Source organism: Protopterus annectens, chromosome 5.part0 (assembly GCF_019279795.1).
Source record: "Protopterus annectens isolate FY-2018-M chromosome 5.part0, PAN1.0, whole genome shotgun sequence".
Taxonomy (NCBI): domain Eukaryota; kingdom Metazoa; phylum Chordata; order Ceratodontiformes; family Protopteridae; genus Protopterus; species Protopterus annectens.
This window is the reverse complement of record NC_056735.1, coordinates 735,845,234-735,866,233: the sequence shown is the minus strand read 5'-3', so window position 1 is coordinate 735,866,233 and position 21,000 is coordinate 735,845,234. Positions and strand designations below refer to the sequence as shown.

Below are 21,000 nucleotides of genomic sequence, written 5' to 3'. Positions count from 1 at the left end.
ACTGCAGGACAGCTAATTTAGTGTACCTTGCTACTTGTAATGAGTGTGAGTCATAGTATGTGGGTAAAACTAATCAGAAATTGTAGGATCGTGTCCTGCAGCATGTAGGGGACATAAGGAGAATGAGTTGTTTAAGTGTCCTTTTTAAACATGTTAAAGATCATAGTGGACATTCTTTTAAGTTCACTGTGATAGAGGTTATACCAGAGTCTGCCAGAGGTGGGGACATAGTCAACAGAACAGAGTGTGTGGAGATGAGGTGGACTGCCACACTACAGGCACATAGAACACCAGGCTTAAATTACAATGTTCCTTTAAAGCCAGCATTGAAGTCGAGGCCAATACATCATTAACTTGCCCAGCTGTTTGATAGGGTAATTTCTTTTTGAATCTGCTTTTTAAATGCATCTGTTGGTTTGTGTGTACTGAGGATCTCGTGAAGCATTTGTATGTGAAAGCGCTTATCCTGGTTTTTATTAAAGTTTTATTTAGTCTCCTTGAATTTTTATGCTGCTTGCCATGGTGGTTGTACTGTGCTTTGCTGCTTTCTTTATACATTTAGTTGGCCCAGTTAGACCTTTAGTCTTTGGTGTTGGTTTGGTCTACATACACCGATGGCTAAAAACTCTGGAATTTCGAAGCCTGGCAAATTGAGTGGTTGTGTCTAACTAACACCCTATGAATTCTAAACTTTGAGGCTAGATTTTGGACAACTGACAATACCTAAATTGTTGCACAGCTGGAGTAAGTAATCCCTGGCCATGGTCAACGATGCTCTTGTGGAGGTGGTAAGGAGCCAATTGTCCAAATACGCAAAGACATGGAATCCCTACAGCCGAAGCCAGGCTGCTACCACTACCATGCACATGGTGAACACCTGGGGGGCTGTGGTGAGATCAAATGGCAGGGCCCTGAAGTGATTATTGGCCCCTAGCAGCAAACACAAGAAACATCATGAAATGCTCGTCTATCTTGATGTGATGGTATGAATCCCTGAGGTCTAGCCAGAACATCCAATCAACCTTCCTCAGAAAACATAAGATGGACTGCACCGTGACCATCCAGAACTTGGTCTTTTTGATGAACTGATTTAGTCTGCTTAAATATAAAATATGTCTGAGATCCTTTGTCTTTTTTTGGAACCATAAAGAACCTGGAATAGCCCATGGATCACTTATGGTCTGGCGGGACCGCCTGCATGACTCTATTTACAAGCAGGTTTTGTATCTCTATAGCTGCATATCGTCTTTGATGGAGTGGAATATCTGGGAGATGTTTTTGGTGACAATTTGGAAGTTCTAAAACAGAAATGTAATAACCTCTGGATACAACTCTTAACAACCATGCGTCTGAGGTGATGGATTCCCAAGCTTTTCTGTGGAGAGCCGGATGACCCCTAAACTACCTGCAGAGAAGAGCAGTTAAGTAACCCTTCATGGTCGCTGAAAAAGCCTGCTGAAAAAAGCCTCCATGTAACCCCCTGGACTCTGCAGACTGCCCCTGCCCCATGGGCAGCAGCCATTATGATCCACCCCCCTCATCCTCTGCAGGAACATCCTGGGAAGAGTGCTGTCACTTTCTGAAAAAGAGAAGCTTACCTACCTTCTAATTCTTAAAAAGGTCATCGGGGGGGGGGGGGTAGTGAAGCATACTCCCATGGCAGACAGTGCCCTCTGTCCTGTTCACCCCTTGTTAGAGTATCAATAACTTTTGGTCCAAACAAGGACAATCTTTCAAAAGGGGTATTGATAAATGATGCCCTGAAACAGTCCAAAAGGTTACTTAAATGCATCCAAGCATAGTGCTGTATGGCAATACCGAAGCCAGCCACCCAAGATGCTCCATCTGCCGCATTTGAGATGAGCCTCATGGAAACATTGGCAATGGAAAGCAGGGTAGACAACTGAGTCTCCAGTGTCTACTGCATTTCCTGAAACTGCTGTAGCTTGAGGGTTCATGACACTTTAAACACTAAATCTCTCTGATATCTAGCCAAGTGTGACACATAAATAAGAGCTTTTAGAGCAAAAGTTGTTGAGGCATAGGAGCACTTCCCTAAATGGTCCAAAACCTGAGGCAGTGGGTTATGGCTAGGAGAGGTGGAGCCAAGTGGGCTAAAGACTTTGAAGTTGGCTGGTGGAGGATCTGAATACCCACAGCTTGAAGCCAGACAGAGCAGATAACACTGGATCTTTTTTTTAGTAGGGAATCTATCACGGATTATCCATGTATCTCTAATGATAACTTAATAAAGGGAAAATGACAAACTGTTCTGTACATACTACTAAATTTTGCCAAGATGTTTCTTTATAGGTCCTTTCGTATGCATCTGCTATGGGACTTAGACATTTTGTTTTTACCTTATTTGGTAGGATCCCCTGATGTAAACACCTCAGAAGCTTCTTATTAAGCTGAATGTTTCAGAAAATAGTCAACGATTTTTATTTATGAAATATGACTGAGCCCTATTAAGTAAAACAGGTCTACAACAAGCAGAGTCTGGCTTGTCAGCCTGTAATCATTGCCAAAAACCTGTGTACCATTGTAAATTCAAAAGTGAGCATGCTGACAGACTTTTTTATTCCCACAGGAAATATGTATATCTCATATGAAACCTTTCAGCAAAAACGGGAAGTTCATATATCTATATCTATAAATTTTATTATTCTATATTTTATTAGTCCCTACTCATTTGGTTCTATATGTAGCTAGTACTGAAGTTTAAGTGTTATGATTAATAATGCTTTAGGCTTGTACAGATAAACTACAAACAACACTGATGTTCTTAAAGGGCCATTTCAATCACAGTCAATATTTCTAAGTAGTCAATGATCAAATGGTTAATGGGAAACACTCTCATTGCCCTTCATGAGCAGCATCTTCCACTTGTGATATATGGGTTCTTAAACTAGTACACTCTCCACAAAACTTAAAAAATGCAGCCAATCCCCCAGTTACATGTGAAGTAAAGCAGCACATAAACCAGTCAGGGCCGGCCTTAGCTGAAACGGCGCCCTAGGCGAAGTACTTATCTGGTGCCCCCTTAAGCCCCACCCACACCATACTCAAGGAACACCCCTATTTGAGCCACGCCCACAGATGGTTGAAAGTATCAGGATTGTCAGAGGACAGCTCAGGAACGGATCAGTTCTTTGGCATTAGTATTAAATGCCAAATAAGTTTACAGAAACAATCATATGACCAAATAAGCCAATTTTCCAAAAAGTGATATGCTTACTTATTGGATGTGGCTAGTGTATACAGCCCCTGGTACTTAGTTCGCTTGTGATGCACGTGAAGCTACAGTTCAAGAAACTGCTAATTTTTTATAGTGCCCCCTCCCCATAAAAACGTCTGCAGCTCTTAGTAGCTTAGTACCAACATTGTCTATTCTACTCTACAACTCTGTTCCTCAAATGACAGGAATAAAAATAAAATTACTGGATGTCAAGACTCATCAATAGCAAAACTAACAATTCAAATGCCTGGTATATTTTTATGCAGATGCCAGAGAAACAAGAACACTACAAAGAATTATGTTCAGGTCTCCAATCATTTCTCTCCTATTGTGTGTTCAAGAGATGGATGGCATTACATTCACCTTGACAGCGAAACTCAGCAGGTGAATCATGGCATCCATGTCAAAAACACAATGTTGAGTTATGAATGGAGACCTGATCATATTCTTTGTAGTGCAGGGAGCTTCATCTGCTACTAGCACTAGCAAAAAAGAAAAAAAAAGCACAAAGTATGTACAGAGCTTTCAAAGCTATAAAGTCCTTAGAGAATGTTGTCAAAAAAGACAGAGTAACATTTCTTATGTTACAGCCTGGGACAATTTAATGGCACAGACTGCAGGAAAAAAGCTGTTTTAATTCTGCCACTCATTTGCTGGCCATTAGTGCAAGGTTTTACTGCCTAGCTTGATAACGGATTATGACAGCTTAAGCAGTGGTGTTTAGCAATTAAGATCAGGGTCTTGGGCTATAGAAATGCTTGTGTTTTTTTTTCTCCACAATATCAAGAGTGCAATCACTGCACTCCATGCACTACACTATTTTTCTGCTAGGTTTGAAATTAAAGCATAAATTACTACCAGCCATCTTGAGACAGCCATGATTTCCAATTTATATTTAATTCACCTAGATTACTAGATCATATTGTATAATTTACTCAGTTTCTTGTCAAGGATTTTTAACTTTTGTTATCTGCTGAAAATGTACCGTCAGTAGCTGCAGATGGAGTTTTGAGGTTCAGTATTTTATCTGGTTGATTCTTTAACACTATTTAATAAATCAGTTCTACAATACAATGTTCCTTTCAAAATGAATGGAAAAACACAGTGCTAAATACCACTATTTAACAAGTCAGAAGAGGGACTAATAACAGATCAAATGTAGCTCTTACATTAAACATTTTTGAGAATCTTGTGACACCTCAATTGGTTGCATAGAAAACACAATACATTTGGGACACTTCAGCATGGGTTATATAAACAACATTCAACTTAACCTCTAAACTGGTTTTATTAGAGTGGTATTAAAGTGGGTATATTAAGCCTCCAACAGATCTAATAAAAGCTATAGCCTGTTTACAGACATGCTAAAGGCATTTAGTATGGTGACAGATTTTAGTGCCATCATCTACCACCTCTCATGGCTAGGACTGGGGTGGGAGGTACTGTAATGGTGTTCGTCTTACTTACCAAACAGGTCATGTGGTACAAAGATGGAGGCTATCTTCTCAGGTCTTGTTCCATCATACAGGATGGAGGGCTCTTATTAAGATTCTTTGCTTGGCCAAATATTTATGCTAGTTACTATGAACACCTTGAAAATGAAAGGAAAAGAAGAAAGTACAGAGTAGCTGAAGGGTAGAAAATGTACCCACTGGCTCCCATTTTAGTGAATAAAAACATATAAAATGAACCAATGTCGAACAACCTAGGGCAGTGGTTGGTGACAATTTAGTCTGGATCATTACAAACAAGGGAACTGTGTTTGAGTTCCTGAGGGACTGTACTACAAATAAGCAGAGGCGATGTACAAATTAAACAGATAAGTCATTACACTGCCACATAACACTGTGGAATATTCCAAGGAAGCTGAAATGAGCAGAAATCCTCTGCCCCATAAAAACACAGGAACACTAAGTGTAGCAGCAGCTTTTTACCTTTTAATCAGCACTTACCCTTCTTGCAATTATTAACCCTCAAACCCACAGTCAGCAAAATACTTTCACATAAACTGACAAGAGGTGAACATACTCTTTGGCAGGACATTGCATCCTGAGACTAACAGTTTAGTTTAAAAAAGAAAAGTACATTGTTATCTTAATCCTAGTTGGACTACATTTCCAGCTACTAGTGCCTGCTCTCTACAGTTTATGAGCCTTAGTCAGAGTGGCATAGCCACAGATCATGTTACTGTAAAGCCCATACAGTGGAGCATTTGTACAAAATTAACTTTTTCCTCGACTGTTTCCAACTCGGGCTGGGGATCTATGGTAACCAAAATGAAGTGGAATGCAGGAACATTAACAGCAAATAAAACACAGCTCATTTAACTCACTGTATCCAGTCTGGGATAGTCATCTCTGCTCATATACAGGATTATAGTGGGTTCCTAGACAGCCAAGGCCTCTAATGCAAAGACTTGATTTGTAAGAGGCTACTAATTTCATGAATATTTTCCAAGCCATCACTCATGTCCCCAGTATTTCCATGTCTCCAAAATGGATACAATAAAACATGTTGGCAACTTTTTTGTTATACTTCAGGACATCAGTACTTCAAAGAGACATTATCAGCTCTGTTTTCAAACTGTGACAAACCACATGTAACAATGTTTTAATGTCATACGTAAATGAAATGTGTTCTAGCCATACTTGCAAAAAGCAAATTTATGCATGAATGCTCATAATGAAAACAAACAACATTCCAAAGACTTTGTAGGATGAAAGAAAGAAAGATGAGTAATTGAGTGCCAGAAGTACCTATTAACAAGACAAGGTGAGTAATGTAACCTATGCACTAGTTCTTACTAATCCCATTCAAAATCTTACCAAGGCATACAAAACATGTTATAAATCTAGTAATGGAGTAATTCACCAAGCACTTTGTTTTTTTAATCAGGCTCACGCAGTCACTAGACTGAATGGGTTCAGGGCACTAAAAGAAATGCAGTACCACTTACTGGACCAATACAGTCAGCATTAATACCTGATAAAAGTCCTTATTTATTGAGCTAATAAGCAATTCAAGTATCTGCAGTGTTTTAAAACTCACACATGGAAAACAAAAAACAAATATTTTTTCTCCCACTGACTCAGACATTTAAGAAATACCGAAGTGAGGAAAAAAAATTTAAATGCACAGATTAGATGCTCAACCATACAACAAGCCTCAAAAGACAGTATGGTCTGTAAGTCTCTTTGTAGCTAAAAATCACCAATTATAAAAACAGCTGAGCTCTTCCTCAAACAACACACTTTAAACCAATGTAAACTTGACTGAGAAGAAAAGAGACGGGCTTGTTCAAGCATCTTAGTAAGCACAATACTGTCTTGCAATAAATCACAACAAACAGAAATGCATGGGCAGTTGTTTTGCTATAATTCATTAGCTTGTCGACTAGATGAAATCATTGCTAAAATGTACATTAGGCAACCAGCTCCGCAGAACAGAGGGATAAAATCCTCAGCACAGCCCCAGCAACCTGGGTTGAACTAGCTAAACCCAGGTGCTGAAAGAAGTCACCTAGACTGATGTTAGTGTCTAAAGGTGGACTTATTCTTCCTAAGGGGCAAGAAGGTATGCAAAGAAAGGTAGCTGGATAGTCTTGTGTGATAGTGGAAGCACAAACGTACCACTAGGCTGCTAAAGCATTACACACATCAGCCGGGGGGAGGGGGGGCAAGTTAAGATCTATGCAAAATCCTACAATTCTCACCGGATGCAGCTATAATCTACAACTTTTGCATAATCCTTGTGGTGTTTCAGGTGATTTAAGGACAGCAGAAACTAGCAAAACATACATCACATTTCACAAATATAAATCCCCGGCGGACCCCATCCCTCACTTACCTCCTAGCCGCCGATGTAAAAGTTGGAATTAAAACGCCAAAACACTCCATTCATTTCGTAGTAGCCCACGTGGAAGAAATCAATGAACCAGGCAAACAAAACAACGCTAACTCACGTCCACAGATTCCAAGAAATGTGATCGCCGATAGCCAATAGCTGCACCCGCCTCTCTAGCGCGTCAATGAAGGAAGGAACGAGAGGTGGGAGTTAGCTGTTTACATATGCTCAATGGATCAGTGGCCGTGATGTCAGTGGTGCAAAATCATCACTGATAGGTTGAATAATGCTCCATAAGAGCGGCCACTCACATCAAGCCTATACATCATGCAGGGGGAGGGAATGAGTGAGAAGATGGCTTAGGCGGGGGCTGTGCTACTGTGGATAGAAAAAAAAAGAACAAGTTCGTGCTTGAACTGAGGGAGGGCACAATTGCCTAGCCTCTATGGGCGCCCGGCGGTGAAATTTGAAAAGAAATGTTGTTGTTGTTGTCTTTCGTCTTTCCCGGTTAGGGGTCATTTCACAGTAGAACTCCGATCCGCTATGATAACAAATATGTATACAATTGCGCCCTTTTGAGGCCGGCCTGTACGGCGCCCTAGGCGGTCGCCTAGTTCACCTATGCCTAAGGCCGGCCCTGAAACCAGTGTTACTTGTGATTAGTTTAGAGTTTCAAGTTCATATGCAAGATACAGTTTAGTTTCTGAAGACTACAGCAAACTTGAATGTAATGGTAAGAAAAGGATGTAGAAGATATATATACTTCTGATAGCATTACTACCTGTTTATTCTACAATGCATTACATGCTGTATGATGACTCAGTTATAATTTATTAGGCTGCATCGATGTATGCATAATTATCTGCTTTTTACTTCATAATGTGATAGCAGTGGTTGAAAAAAGGTTAACAAGGATAGTCCACTATCCTGTTTGTCAAATGTTAAATAAACTAAAGTACAAAAAATGCACTACTTACTTTCTAGACCAGAAGATTTCATCCAGTGCTCCAGACTTGACTTTCTCTTTTCTTCTGGTGCAACAGACAGGTAAGTAATAAAAGCAGCAGCCAACTGAGCTCGTTTAGGCAATGTTTCCAGCTCTTCTGCTATCTCCACAACCTGAAACAAATCACATACCACTGAATAGTTATAAACCAACAGTATATGCCTAGCCCAGACATATTTAAAATATATTAATTACCCAAATTATTATGTAATTTACTTATCTAATTTGTTTTTTCCTTTTTTGTAATCTGCTATTACCCTCAAAAATTGGAAATTTGTAACACTGATTGTCTGAATGTACTTCTACCTGTATTCCTTTTCTTAACTACACTAATACCTAAAATTTAAATATTATGTATAATCAATGTCTTTTACTCTACTGTTATCATTCTTGTATTCTGTTGAAGCTTATCTCCCCGGGCCTCCGCTGAAAATGGACTTGGTTCCAGTCGGACTTACCTGGTCAACAAATGTAAAATAAATAAATAAAATAAAATAAATTAATTAAAATAAATCAATAAGGAATGGAAGGATGGATTGAATAGTGACCATGCGGAACCTGGTCTGTATGACTGACTTGTTCAAACGACTGAGATCTAGGATGGGCCTCCACAGTCCCCTGTCTTTTTATTGGCACCAAAAAGAGTCTGGAGTAGAACCCTAATCCACATTGATCTGGGGGGACCTGTTGGATGACTCGCTTTAGAAGAAGCTTCTTGATTTCGTAAGCTGCCTCCTCCCTTTGAAAGGGTGGTACGTCGGGAAGGGAGAACTGAGGTCTTGGAAAGGATTTGAGGGAAATGTGATAGCCTCTGCTGATAATTCTCTGCACCCATAGATCATTGGTAATGGGGGACCAGGGTGTTTGGTGCAAAGAGAAATGCTCCCCGACTGCTTCCAGAGGAAAGCAATCAGGCAACGCTTCAGGAGTGCTGATAGGGTCTACTGGAGAAAGAATCTCTGGAGCCCTGATTCCAGTAACCCCCTCTGCCCCTAAAGGGGCATCTTCCACCATCGGACCCCCCTCTGCCATTGGAGGAGTCCTTGCCATGTGCATCATAAAAGAAACCTTGCGACTTCTTGTGCCACAACTTTCCACTCCTCTGGTTCCTGGAGAAAGGACGCTGAGGTTTGGAGAAGTGCAGGCCCATGGCAGACAAGGTCTTTCCATCCTGCTCGCACCTGGCCAAAGTATCCTTAACCTTAGAACCAGAGAGCGCAGAGGGCTCAATAGGGGCATTCAAAAAGGAAGACTTGAAGGAATCCTGTAGGTCAGAAATGCGCATCCTCCTGTTGCGTGGGAGAGCAACCTCATGGAGGAATTCAAAATCTCTTCAAGGGTGGCAAGTTGGGAAGCCACTTCGTCACGTGCTCCAGCCGATACTTGACCCACGAGGCTACCAGAGAGTTCGGAAATAAGGTCTCTCTGGAGTCTCGTAAAGTGTGCCAGGAAATTCAGCGAACGCATGGTAAAGGTCACTGCAGCAAAAACTCGCTTCCCTAACCTGTCCTGTTGGGCGGATGAACAGCAGGACTCTCTTCTACCAGGTCCTTTTTTTGTGGCCGCCGCCACCACTAAAGCGTCTACTGGCAAGCCTTTCGACCAATAGGGTTGATCCTCTGGAGGAGAAAGTACCTTGTCTGATCTCCTGGGGAGAGCTTCTACTGAATCCAGACTCTTCCACGCTCGCTGCGCGATGAATTTGACCAACTCATCTGCAGGAGGGGTCACCTAGGAAGTAGTGGGCCGGGAGCGGAAAGCTTGTAGGAATACGGATTCCTCCGGGGAAGGGGTGGAAGATTTCCAGTCACCCCACTGACTCAAAATCTCCAAGATATCCCCAAAGGAAACATCGTCAGGGGGTGATCTAGGGGAACCTTCCCCATCATCGTAATCCGTATCCTCAGTAAGGGATTCTTCAGGTGAGTCCATGTGTTTTCTTTTGCACACCTTCTTCCGAGGGGATTCTTCGGTGGGGATGTCCGAAGAGGCCTCAGAAAGGGGGGTGCTTTGGATTAGTGGTTCCCTGCTAAGGGCTGGCGATGGCTGAGTTGGGGGGGGACCAAAGGCGGAGCTGAAGGAGGGGGATCGCTAGCCGCCAGCACCCTTTCCATAATATGGAAGGCGGGCCCACCCGAAGAGGGATGGGAGCCCGGAAATGACTGAATCAGAACCAGGATCACGCCCCACTCTGAATGGCCCACCTCCGAGACTGGAGTTTGAGAAGGGTTTGGTGTGGATATAACTCTCGGATTTGATACGGGAACCGAAAGGACAGTCGGTGTCGAGGCCGGAACTGAGTATTCCACCCCCAAAGCAAGGGGTTGAGTAAGGTGGGATGCTCTCGGAACTGACACCCACCAGGGCTTAGATGCTTCAGGCATCATAGTAGTCGGTGCCAAAGGAAGGGGTCCCACTGAAAGCAACGGGCAAGGGGGCCATGGAACCGAAGGATCCCCAGCAGAAGAATACAAAGTAGTCAAAGGAGGAACAATCCCAACACCTGGAGCAGAACAGGGTCTGGAGATTCCTCTTGCAGTCAGTACCTGATCAACGAGATGAACAATGTCCATGTCGGAAACGCTCCTGGCAGACCTAACAGATATACCGGAAGGGGATTCAGGCCGGTCCAGAAAGGGACTGTAGGCTTGTCCGGCAAACGGATCCACAGAAGATGAATACCTGGTCCATGGTAAGGAACTCAGTGGAGCTGAGGATTCTGATTTGAATTGCGTAAATGGTAAGGACGGCACCGAGAAGACTCGGAGCCAAAGTCACAATCGGGGTAGTAGTCAAAATCGGATCCGAGGTAGTCAGAGCCAGTGTCTGTAAAGGTGAGGTCGGTGCGAGGTATCCAGAACTAGACTGGTCAGAACCAAAGTAATCAGCGGTTCAGTAGTCGTCGGTGCCAAACCCAGAACAGATGATTCAGACTTCTCAGAAACTGAGCTGAGCGCTGAAATCTGTAGCGCCGAGGCAGTGAGCCAATGCTCGGAGGAAGATCTACAGGCCTTAGATCGATGGGTCTTGCCCCTGTCACCGGCCGATGAAGAGGGGTCTGAGCAGGGACGCTTCTTGTCCTTGACTGGAGGGGTTGAGACCTCCGCAGAAATAGCCTCCGAGAAAGGAGAGGAAAGCAATCCTTTCAGAATCAATTTGTTGCACTGTTCATTCAACGTCCGTTGACTAAAACTCGCACAAATATCACATGGGGGAGTCGCAGAAAGGTGCGAAACGTCTAAACAATAAACTCATTTAAAATGCAAGTCGCTGTTCGGTAATTTACCACTGCACGACATGCAGTGTTTAAAACCTTAAGTACCCTTTTTCTCTGACATACTAGCACTCACTCAGACAAAAGGAGAGAGGGAGAGAAAGGCAAGACTACCAGCAATGGTATGAAGAATTACCATGAGGGTGATAAAAAGTAAGGAAAGGCAAGAAAATGCCAACAATGGTAAAAAAAGGAATACCTGTGGGTACAGCTAGACTATGAGAAAGACACTAGTAGAAAAATTATTGGAGAAATACACACTAAGTCAAAACTACTTAGCTGGAGAGCTCGGTGAAAACGCTGCTATATGGCTGCGCGACAAACAAGATCTGAGGTATGGGATGAAGGGCACTATGAGTAGTAGAGTAGCATGGCTCGAGAGTTTGGTGTACACTAGCTTGGCATTTGGCCGACTTGGTTCCGAGGGTTCAGAACCGTACCCATCAGTGCGGAATGGAAGAAGATTAACAACTTCAGATCATAGTTTTTATAGTATCAGGGCTCTGGAAACATGTTTACTGATTTACAGTAAAAACATCAAAGGTACAGCCTTTAAGTCTTCAAGACAAAAAAATATATAAAAAGAAATGACGAATAGTCCATATCGTTTTGAGAAAATATTTGTATGCACAGCAAAACAAAAAAAAAAAATTCAGAAGTGCTAGCCAAGATGCATTGAATACTTACCACAAGTTTGCAGAGGCATGCCATGTCAGAGAAGGTAAATATAACATTAACTATTGGACTTCATATTGGAATGCAAACTTGAAAACAAAGTCTCTTTGATGCTCTTTCATTCCTGGTAATTTAGAATTTTTTACAACCACAGACCACTCACCACGGCTACTCAGTACTGGTACAAGCCGAAGAACTAGAAACTGATTATCTAGGTTCATTTAATCACCTCTGAGTACATCTGATTTTTTTTTTCTAAATTCTGGAAGCCATCTCCTGATCCAAAGCTGATGTTTGAAATGTTTTTGTTTTTTTTTTTTTTTTTTTGTGTTGAAAAGTTGCAGAATCCTACCCAGACGATGTTCTCTTCACCTTTTCTGGATGATTTTCTTTTAGATTTTCCAAATTTCTTCTTTGCCGTCATCAAGTTAGTCTGTTTACTAGCCAGTAACTGAATTTTACCAAAACCATTTCAATGACATTCCTTTTTCTGAGATTCTGTTTTCACACTGGGAGAGCTTAAGTTATGGTGTTGATCAGTGAGCAGCCATCTTGGAAGTTCTTGTTTTCATTATTGTCAATATCACTAATCAATACTGCAACAATGGTTTATGATCTGTTTAGTTAAGGGGAAGCACAGAATATTGGGGAAAAGCAGTAGTGTGCTGTCCCTGGCATCTAGCGGTGGATTTTGAACTTGATAACTGTGCTGGGATCATCTGCCTTTGGTAGCAATTACATTACTATATTTTCATCTCCTTTTTAGTTATTTGCAGGGCAGGAGTACTGATGACATACGGACTGTAGAGTACAGAAAGCAGAATTCACAAGTCTCAAAAAATTGTGCACTTTTTTCTGTTTGGTACTGCCTTGCTGAAAGTGAAATGGAGATAAGATGTCACTTTTGAAGGCGAATCTACCCGCTTCAATTATACCAGTGGTCCATTTACTTTTTTTCTTTGCTCTTAGTTCCTGTCCACAAATTTGAACAAGGATGGAGTATTTCTATGAAGAGGTCAAATTATTAGCGACACACATGGGAAAATAAATTCCTCTTGTTCTTTCCATACTTTTTTCTGTCTCTCTCTTGAGATATGTGGAATAAAGCTCCCTTTTCTTTTTTTAAGATGTCTGTTTGATTTACTTAAAGGTTATAGGTACAGCCAACTTCCATTTCACCACTTTGATACTTGCATTTACTTTAGGGATTGCATGCCAGTTACTGAACATAGTTATTGCAATGGCAATGGAAAGTAAACTGAAAGTCTCTAACCTACATGGCAATTCCGAGTTTACCACAATAATCTTGTTTTGCTACTTTTTATAGGTTCATAGGTTGGTACTGGGCTATCTGCCCGAAGGCATATATTAGCCCAGCCACGTAGTGCGGTATTCACCACCCCTTTAGTAGTTCCCTAGACCCTTGTACTAGCAGCTAGTACCCTTGGCCCCAATCTAGTAGTGCTGTTGGTGTGATCCCTGGTGTGAACTTTCTGTTACCCATCCACCCATCAAGGTTCCTCTTGAAGGGTGATAGTGAGGGGCCCTGTCTTATGTAGATCGGGACCCTGTTCCATAGTAAGGGAAGTCTCTGTAAAGGGAATCTATCCCTCCAGCATGTTCTATTCATTGTTGTGTTGAGGTTTATATCCCTAGAGCGTGTAACTCGAGTAGATTTGGTTTTGCTAAGATGGAGCATGCTCAACAATTCTGGGTTGGAAATGGCTCTGTACGTTAGACAGAGATCGCCTCTGAGAAAGCGGTATGCAACAGAGAACAGTCAGCTTTTTCAATCGTGCTGCATAGGGCAACTGTTTGAGGCCAGTAATCCTCTTGGTTAGGTACCTTTGTGGTCTCTCCAGCTGTTGGAGATGTCTAGCCAGGTACATTCCAATTGGTGCATTGTACTCAATAATGGGTCTGATGAGGGAAGAGTAGAGGGGCACCATTACATCCTTAGATCTTGATGCAAACCCTTTTGTGATCAGATGGGTCAAACAGAAGGATTTTCTAACCACTTTGGCAACATGGTTATCAAAGGCAAGCTGAATATCTACTTGGGTCCCTAGATCCCTTATTTCTTCTTCAGATTTCAGGGGATTACCTCCTATGTTGTAGGTTGCGGTTACTCTGTTTTTTTCCAAAGGGGATTACTATGCATTTTTTTGCATTTAGCTTGAGACCATGGCTTTGACACCATGCATCAGTCTCATTTAGGCCCTTCTGGAGGATCTCCATGTCAGCCGGAGACTTTATTATAGCACCCAGTTTGCAGTCGTCTGCAAACTTAGTCAGCCACAGCCCTTCTGTGCTTGCCTGTACTTCTGAGAAGTATATGCCAAACAGGAGGGGCCCCAGGACAGAGCCCTGAGGCACACCACTCGTTACTGGTCTGGATTCGGACATAGATCCCGCTACTCTTACTTTATGGGATCTGTCTGAGAGCCAGTTTGCGATCCTTCTTGTGACGTAAGGGTTTATGCCCAGGCTGGTGAGCTTATAAATAATACCTGAATGGGGAATGGTGTCAAATGCTTTAGCAAGGTCAAGATAAGCTGTGTGTACTTCCTTTCCCATATCTATAGCCTGAGTAACTGTCTCAAATAAATCCACCAGGTTCAGGAGGCATGATCTGCCCTTGACGAAGCCGAACTGTGTGGGGTCCAGCGACTGGAGGTTCCCAATCTCTCCATTTATGAGTTCCATAATGATTCACTCCATAGCCTTACAGATCAGACTGGTCAGGCTTATTGGTCAGTAGTTCCCAGGGTCAGTTGTGGCTCCACCCTTGTGTAGCGGGACCACCACTGCCGTGCGCCACTCTATGGGCACATATCCTATGGAGAAGCTGAGACTGAACAGGGTATTATGATACGGGGTTAATTCCTTTTGGAGCTCGTGTATGAGACAGCCTGGGACACCATCTGGTCCCATGGAGGCAGTGTTTTTAGCTTTAGATAGAGCCTTGTTAACCAATGCATCAGTAATAATTGGACTTACACAATGCCCTAGAATGGTAATAGGCCCTGTAGGTGGTGAGGGGTGGGAGAAATTTGCACTGAACCTGTCAGCCAAGATGTTGGCAATGTCAGAAGGGTCAGTGTATTTTGTTCCATTTTGTACTAGCTCAGAACAGACCTGAGCATTGACATTTAGGTTTTTGACGTAGCCATAGAAGGCCTTATGGTTATTCTTGGTATCCTTGGCAACTTTCTTTTCAAAATTAGCTTTAGTTGACTTGATTAGGGCCTTCAATGTCTTACTAATGCTGATAAGGGATGATTTTTCTACTTGAGATTTGGCCTTATTTTGTATAAGTCTCCTCCTTTTATTGTAAAGTTTGCTTATGGCCGGGGTCCACCAGACTGGTTTCTTCTTGCTTGAGCAAGGAGTCTTGGTTTTATTTGGGATAGCACGGTCCATGCAATCCTGAAGATGCATATAGAGTGCCTTGGTGTAGGATTCCACATCCTGGATATCATTATCCTTTTGCAAGGGAATAGTGAAGCTTTCCACTTCAGATGCAAGTAGTTTGAAGTTTGCTTTGGAAAGACTTTTGACTATGGTTTCTTTGATTGGGGAAGGTGGAGGAGTGAGGATTTCCAGGGTTATCAGTTTGTGGTTGGATCTGACCAAGGAGGGGGTGATAACGGGTGTGGTACAATGGGCGCCCATATTTGTGATGATTAAATCCAGTATGTTGTCCCCTCTAGTGGGGGAACATACTAGTTGTTCAAGGGCATTTGAATTTATAAATTCTATGAATCGCTGAGCATAGGAGTTGGAACATTGGTAGTTCGCCCAGTCTATACCAGAGTAGTTGAAATCACCCAAGATTATGGTGTTGGGTAAGACCTTTATATTTTCCAATGTCTCAAGGAATGCAGAGTGAGCATCTTGGGACATGGTGGGTGATCTATAACCAGCTACGACTTGAAATGTGGTTTTGCCTGCTGATAGTTGCGCATGGATGATCTCTGGGGCATCATGCTGCGCTACTAACCTGGAGATATGGGTATCCTTGATGAATATGGATACACCTCCGCCCTTTGTACTGCGATCCGGTAACTGAGGCCGGAAGGTATGATATGAATTGTAACCTGGCAGTGCTGGGGTGCTCTCTTGAGCCTTGAACCAGGTTTCCGTCACTGCACAAACATCGATTTTCTCCATGCTGAGGAGAGCCTTGAGTGTGTGCATTTTGAGGTTGAGACTTCTGGCGTTGAGTAGCATTACCCTTAGTTTTTGGTTACCTGTGCTGGTTACGGTGGTTGGTTTATCCTTTGAGCCTTGCCTAAAAAAGGCACTATGGGGACGGCAAGAGCCTTGGCCAGCATTCGAAAACCTAGGGGTGACAGGTGCAACCCATCTCTGGCAAAACAGCGAGGCTCGTCTATCATGTCATCCCAGGCAGACAGACACTGGATCCCCTTAGAATGACACCAGAAGCTTAGCCAATTGTTGAAATTGATCATTTTGTCTTTGTATTGTAGTATCATTCTAGGTGAAGGTAGTATGCTACTCAAGGTCAGGGTCATACCAGCTTGGGCTACATGATCAGAGAGCTCCTCAATGTCTCTTTTCATGTAGTCCAGGGAGGTACATCTTAGATCATTCACACCAACATGTACAATGACAGCATCATACTTGTACTTGTTCTGGAGTGACCTAAGTGCCTGTGTTATGTGGCGGATCCGAGCACCCGACAGGCAGCTGACAGTAACCTTCTCCTTGTTCAGCCTGGTGAGTGGAACATCCGTGTGCCTTACTATAGAGTCTCCTATTACTAGCGTGTTAGGTATGGTGTTTTGCCTTAAGGGCTGTTGTGAGGCACACTGCTGAGGTGAATTATGTGTTTTCTGGCTTGTGCTTGGGGGTGCAGGTTGCTTGCTTGTCTGCTTTGGAGGCTAGACACCATTATTATCCATGCTGCACTTGGCTGTTCACATGACTATGACATTTCTCAGGATTTTTTTTCCTTGTTTGTTTTTTCACTATACTTACATGAGATATATAATTATTCAAGATATACAATGATCTTAATTATTAGGGAATTATGGATAGCCATTTTGGCAGTCAACAGAGTGCTTCAGAAGGCCTGAGATAAAAGGTAATGTAAAAAATGTGCTATATAATGGGAACCTGACTTTATAAACTGAGCTGTTTTGGCTTGTTCCCTGTTCTCTGACTTTATAAACTGAGCTGTTTTGGCTTGTTCCCTGTTCTCTCGTGTATCTTCTTCTTTTAATGAGATAAATGTCTCTTTTAGGTGTCTGTTTCAAAAACTGTTTCCTGGGAAAGTTTACATTTGGTTTCAGTGTCCTTCTGCTGGCAAACACACTTTTAATTTGGTTAACAGAGGCTCAAGTCCCCCATAAACAATGTATAAACTTAGTAGTCTCTGCTGTAAGGGAGGGCTTATATCACACAAACTCAGAGGCCTGTTCATGGTTTAGCAGACTTGCACAGCAGCTATTAAATCAGATTTGTGAAATAGTGGTTGGTTGGTTTGATTTACTGCTATCTGTTCCTGCCCAATAGATTTTAGTGCCACCTGCAATCCACACTGCCAAACTGCTGAGCAAGTCGTTTTTGCCTTTTCATCTTACAGCCTACCTAAAGCAAGCTCAATAGTTGATTGACAGATCTTATTTCATGGCTTGACACTGAAAGTATACCAGATCTGAAAATGTGTACAGTAATAATTAGTGAAGTGCATCAAAAGACTTGTTCACTGAGTATGGTGCCTCAGCCCAGCAAGCTCTTAGCTACCATGTCATGTTTATTATGGCTGTTTTCATACAGAATTTTGTTCCACTAGCCACATCCACTTGGATTATTACTGGAGCTTTTCACACATAAGGCTGAATGTCTATCATAACTATTAAAGCCTTGCACCTTTCCTCCTTCCAACAAAGAGGATTTCTGCTTCTCTGGGACGTCAGCACATTCCCAATATAAAAGAAACATGTGCCTGTACCATCATTTTTTTTTCAAGAAACAGCACAATCTGCACATGTGCAATAAGGGCTGTTAATCCAGCAGTTTAGCCATTCATCCAGAGTTGTCAGAGAAGGACCACTTTGGGAAATCCTTTTCTATATTCATACGTATTTGAGCTTTGAAGTTATGCATATTTTTATGGGTTGGAGTTGAATACTGTGCATTACAACAGGGCCTGTTCAAATGTTAACAAATTCTGCCCATGAAAAAGAAGTACAGGAAGCTTCCCTGATGGAAGAAACAACAGGAGACTCGGAATGCTCATTTAGTTCCCAAGGAGCTCCTTAGGGTTGAGGGTACCAAATACAAACAGGAGTTTTAACAGTTCCTGGATTAAGTATCTGTAATGCTCAAGGCCTCTGACAATGCCCTCTACCTCCCACCCCACGGAAGCCACAATGTCGTCTGAACCCAACCCTTCTTGAACTGAAGAATCTGTTGTTATGCTTGGACCGGACACTTCACCGTTGATATCAAAGCCTGATGTCTCTCTTGTGACAACTGAGACAAATATTCCCCTGGTTCTTGTGAGTGAAGACATCTGTAGTTGTAATGTGAAGTTCTAGGATGCCTATCCACAAACCCAGGACTCTACACCCTTTAAATAAAGGACCAGATATTCAAGACTTATACATCTGCTTTTACAGGCTCCTTACCACAACCAGGTTTGCAGGTCTCTCATCCTCCCATATTCTCTACCAGGATTGGTTGAAAGTGGTTCTGGACTTCATGGCTTCTGTTCAAAGCAGGTAGCACAGATCTTATCATCCATCAGTGTCAGGGATCCTGGCTCAGAAGAGGGAAAATGAACCTTACCCTAGATGGAAGTCAGAATCCTCAAATGCAGGGAAGGAAGACTGTACATACACATCCCAGATGTCTTCCAATCCGGGTTATGACAATGACACAAAAAAAATCTAACTACTGAACTTCTCACAGAAGACATCTCGTCTTCTTGGATGAATAAATATTTTATATATGAAGCTAAGGAGATCTTAGACACCACAAATCTTCTGGGTTTGTGCACTACGAAACTTTTGGTCATTCATGTAGTCCTAGAATTTTTGCAGGATGCCTAGCAGCATCCTTAGAACCCTACTTTCAGTCCCCTGTGCCCAAGAATCTAGACTGATTTTAAGGGGTCTAGGCTTTCTGTAAGAATATTTATAAAACTCTAAGTGAAATCTAAAAGTGGCATCTTTAGATGCTGAAAAGGGCCTAAATTGGTTCCAGCTACTAACATTCATCTCAATGACCAGTTGAGTAGAATCTTGGAATGACTAGTGAAGAAAGTTTATATGGCAGCAACTCTAGCCTTTGGAGTTCTCAAGTGTCATGCACACTTGGTCATATATCAGGCTGACCACCTTAATGGTATGGCAGTACTCAGATGGTGAACATTTTTGAATTAACACAGTTAGCTTCTCAGGAAGGAAACAAGTCATTAAGTGCAACTATGGTGCTGTGGATGCACCATCCTGTGCTGCTGATATGCTGTGTGTAAGGTCAGTAATCAGGAGACAAGACTGACTGAGGATACAGCTATTGGCAGAGGATACCAAAAGCAGAATTCTTCATTTCCATTAGACAAGGTTTTACTCTCTGAACCTCCAGCTTATAAAATATTCAAAAAGCTGAAGGTAAAGGAGAAAACTACCAAACCAGTTAAGCAATTGTTTTACTCCTAATACCCAGATACAATAGAAATTACCTTTCTAAGAGCTGACAGTTTTATTGTCGTGGGTCAAGGCAAGCAAATAAAGACAAAGAAGGGTACTTAAAATAGAAAGTGGCAAGAAGACCAAAAAAGGATATCTGGGGATAACAGGTTCAAGATTTAGAGACAAAGTAGCTATGACTACCTCATGCTTCTCTCACTTCTCTACCCCTCACTCAAAACTTCATCACAGCCCTTCAATTTCCCCCTGTCCCTATCCTCCCATGCCCTCACTACAGAAATGGGGGTCATCAGGCCTCATTTGCAAAATGGTGGAAATAAATAGCTGGGAACCAATGAATTCTACAGTCTTGCAATGGTACAGAGTGCAGTTCTGGTCAATACTAGGGCTCTAAGAGATTCTACCAGTGCCAAAAGATCAAAGACGTCTGAAGGAAGCCCTAACAGAGACTTTCTCCAGCAACAGGCAACAAAGAGCATGCAAACAAACAGGCTTCTACTCAAGACTGTTTCCAGTATCCAGACAGGAATGCCCCTGGTGACTTATTCTTGACATGTCAAGGCTAAGCACATACTTGAAAATGCAAAAAATCAAAATGCTAACTCCAGAAGCCCTCAAGGTTGGCCTCTTTCTTCAAACTCTGATGGCCTCCCTTGATAAAATAAATGCTGCATCCATACTTCGACATTCAGAGGGACCACAGACACTCTGTCAGGTTCAAAGTAGGAGTTCTCATTACCAGATTGATTACTACACAGTCTTTACAAACTGCTCGACTACAATAATTGCTTACTGCTGAACCAAGAACATTCACATTTATCCTTACTTGGATGTTTGTCTACTTAAAGCCCAGTCACCAGAAGATGTGCAGAGGGCATTCTCTTTCATCTGGAACTATTTTCAAAACCTCAGCCTCTCTTTCAATCTCTCCATGTTCAATTTGAATCCACCAAGAGTGGTATACTTGGGGGGCTTGGGAATCTACTGGTTGGAAGGCCTTCTTACCTCAGTTCAAAGTAGAATTCCTGTCAAAGTACTTGCTGGATATACACCAAAGAAAAACAGTACCTGTGAGGAAATACCTACATATCACAGAATACCTGGTATCCGCCAACGTTACTGTTTGTCTAGCGAGACTCTATGTGGAAACTGCAGTATTATCTCAGAGGAATTTGGCACTGGCACAACCAGCATCCAGATAATCCCATTCTGCCCTGCATAAGGCAGGAATTGCCACAGAGGCTTCAAACAGTTCAGAAAAATCAGGGTGCAACCTATAAAC

General features: G+C 42.3%; 1 protein-coding gene across 2 annotated transcripts in view; it reads right to left on the bottom strand.

The window, feature by feature from the left end:
- Positions 1 to 21,000, bottom strand: part of DYNC2H1 (dynein cytoplasmic 2 heavy chain 1) — a 6,555,988-nt gene that overhangs the window by 2,226,741 nt on the left and 4,308,247 nt on the right. For both annotated transcript variants that reach the window (XM_044072582.1, XM_044072581.1), the window contains one exon: positions 8,059 to 8,200. In XM_044072582.1, coding sequence (XP_043928517.1) covers positions 8,059 to 8,200 — 142 coding nt within the window. The remainder of the gene's footprint in view (positions 1 to 8,058; positions 8,201 to 21,000) is intronic.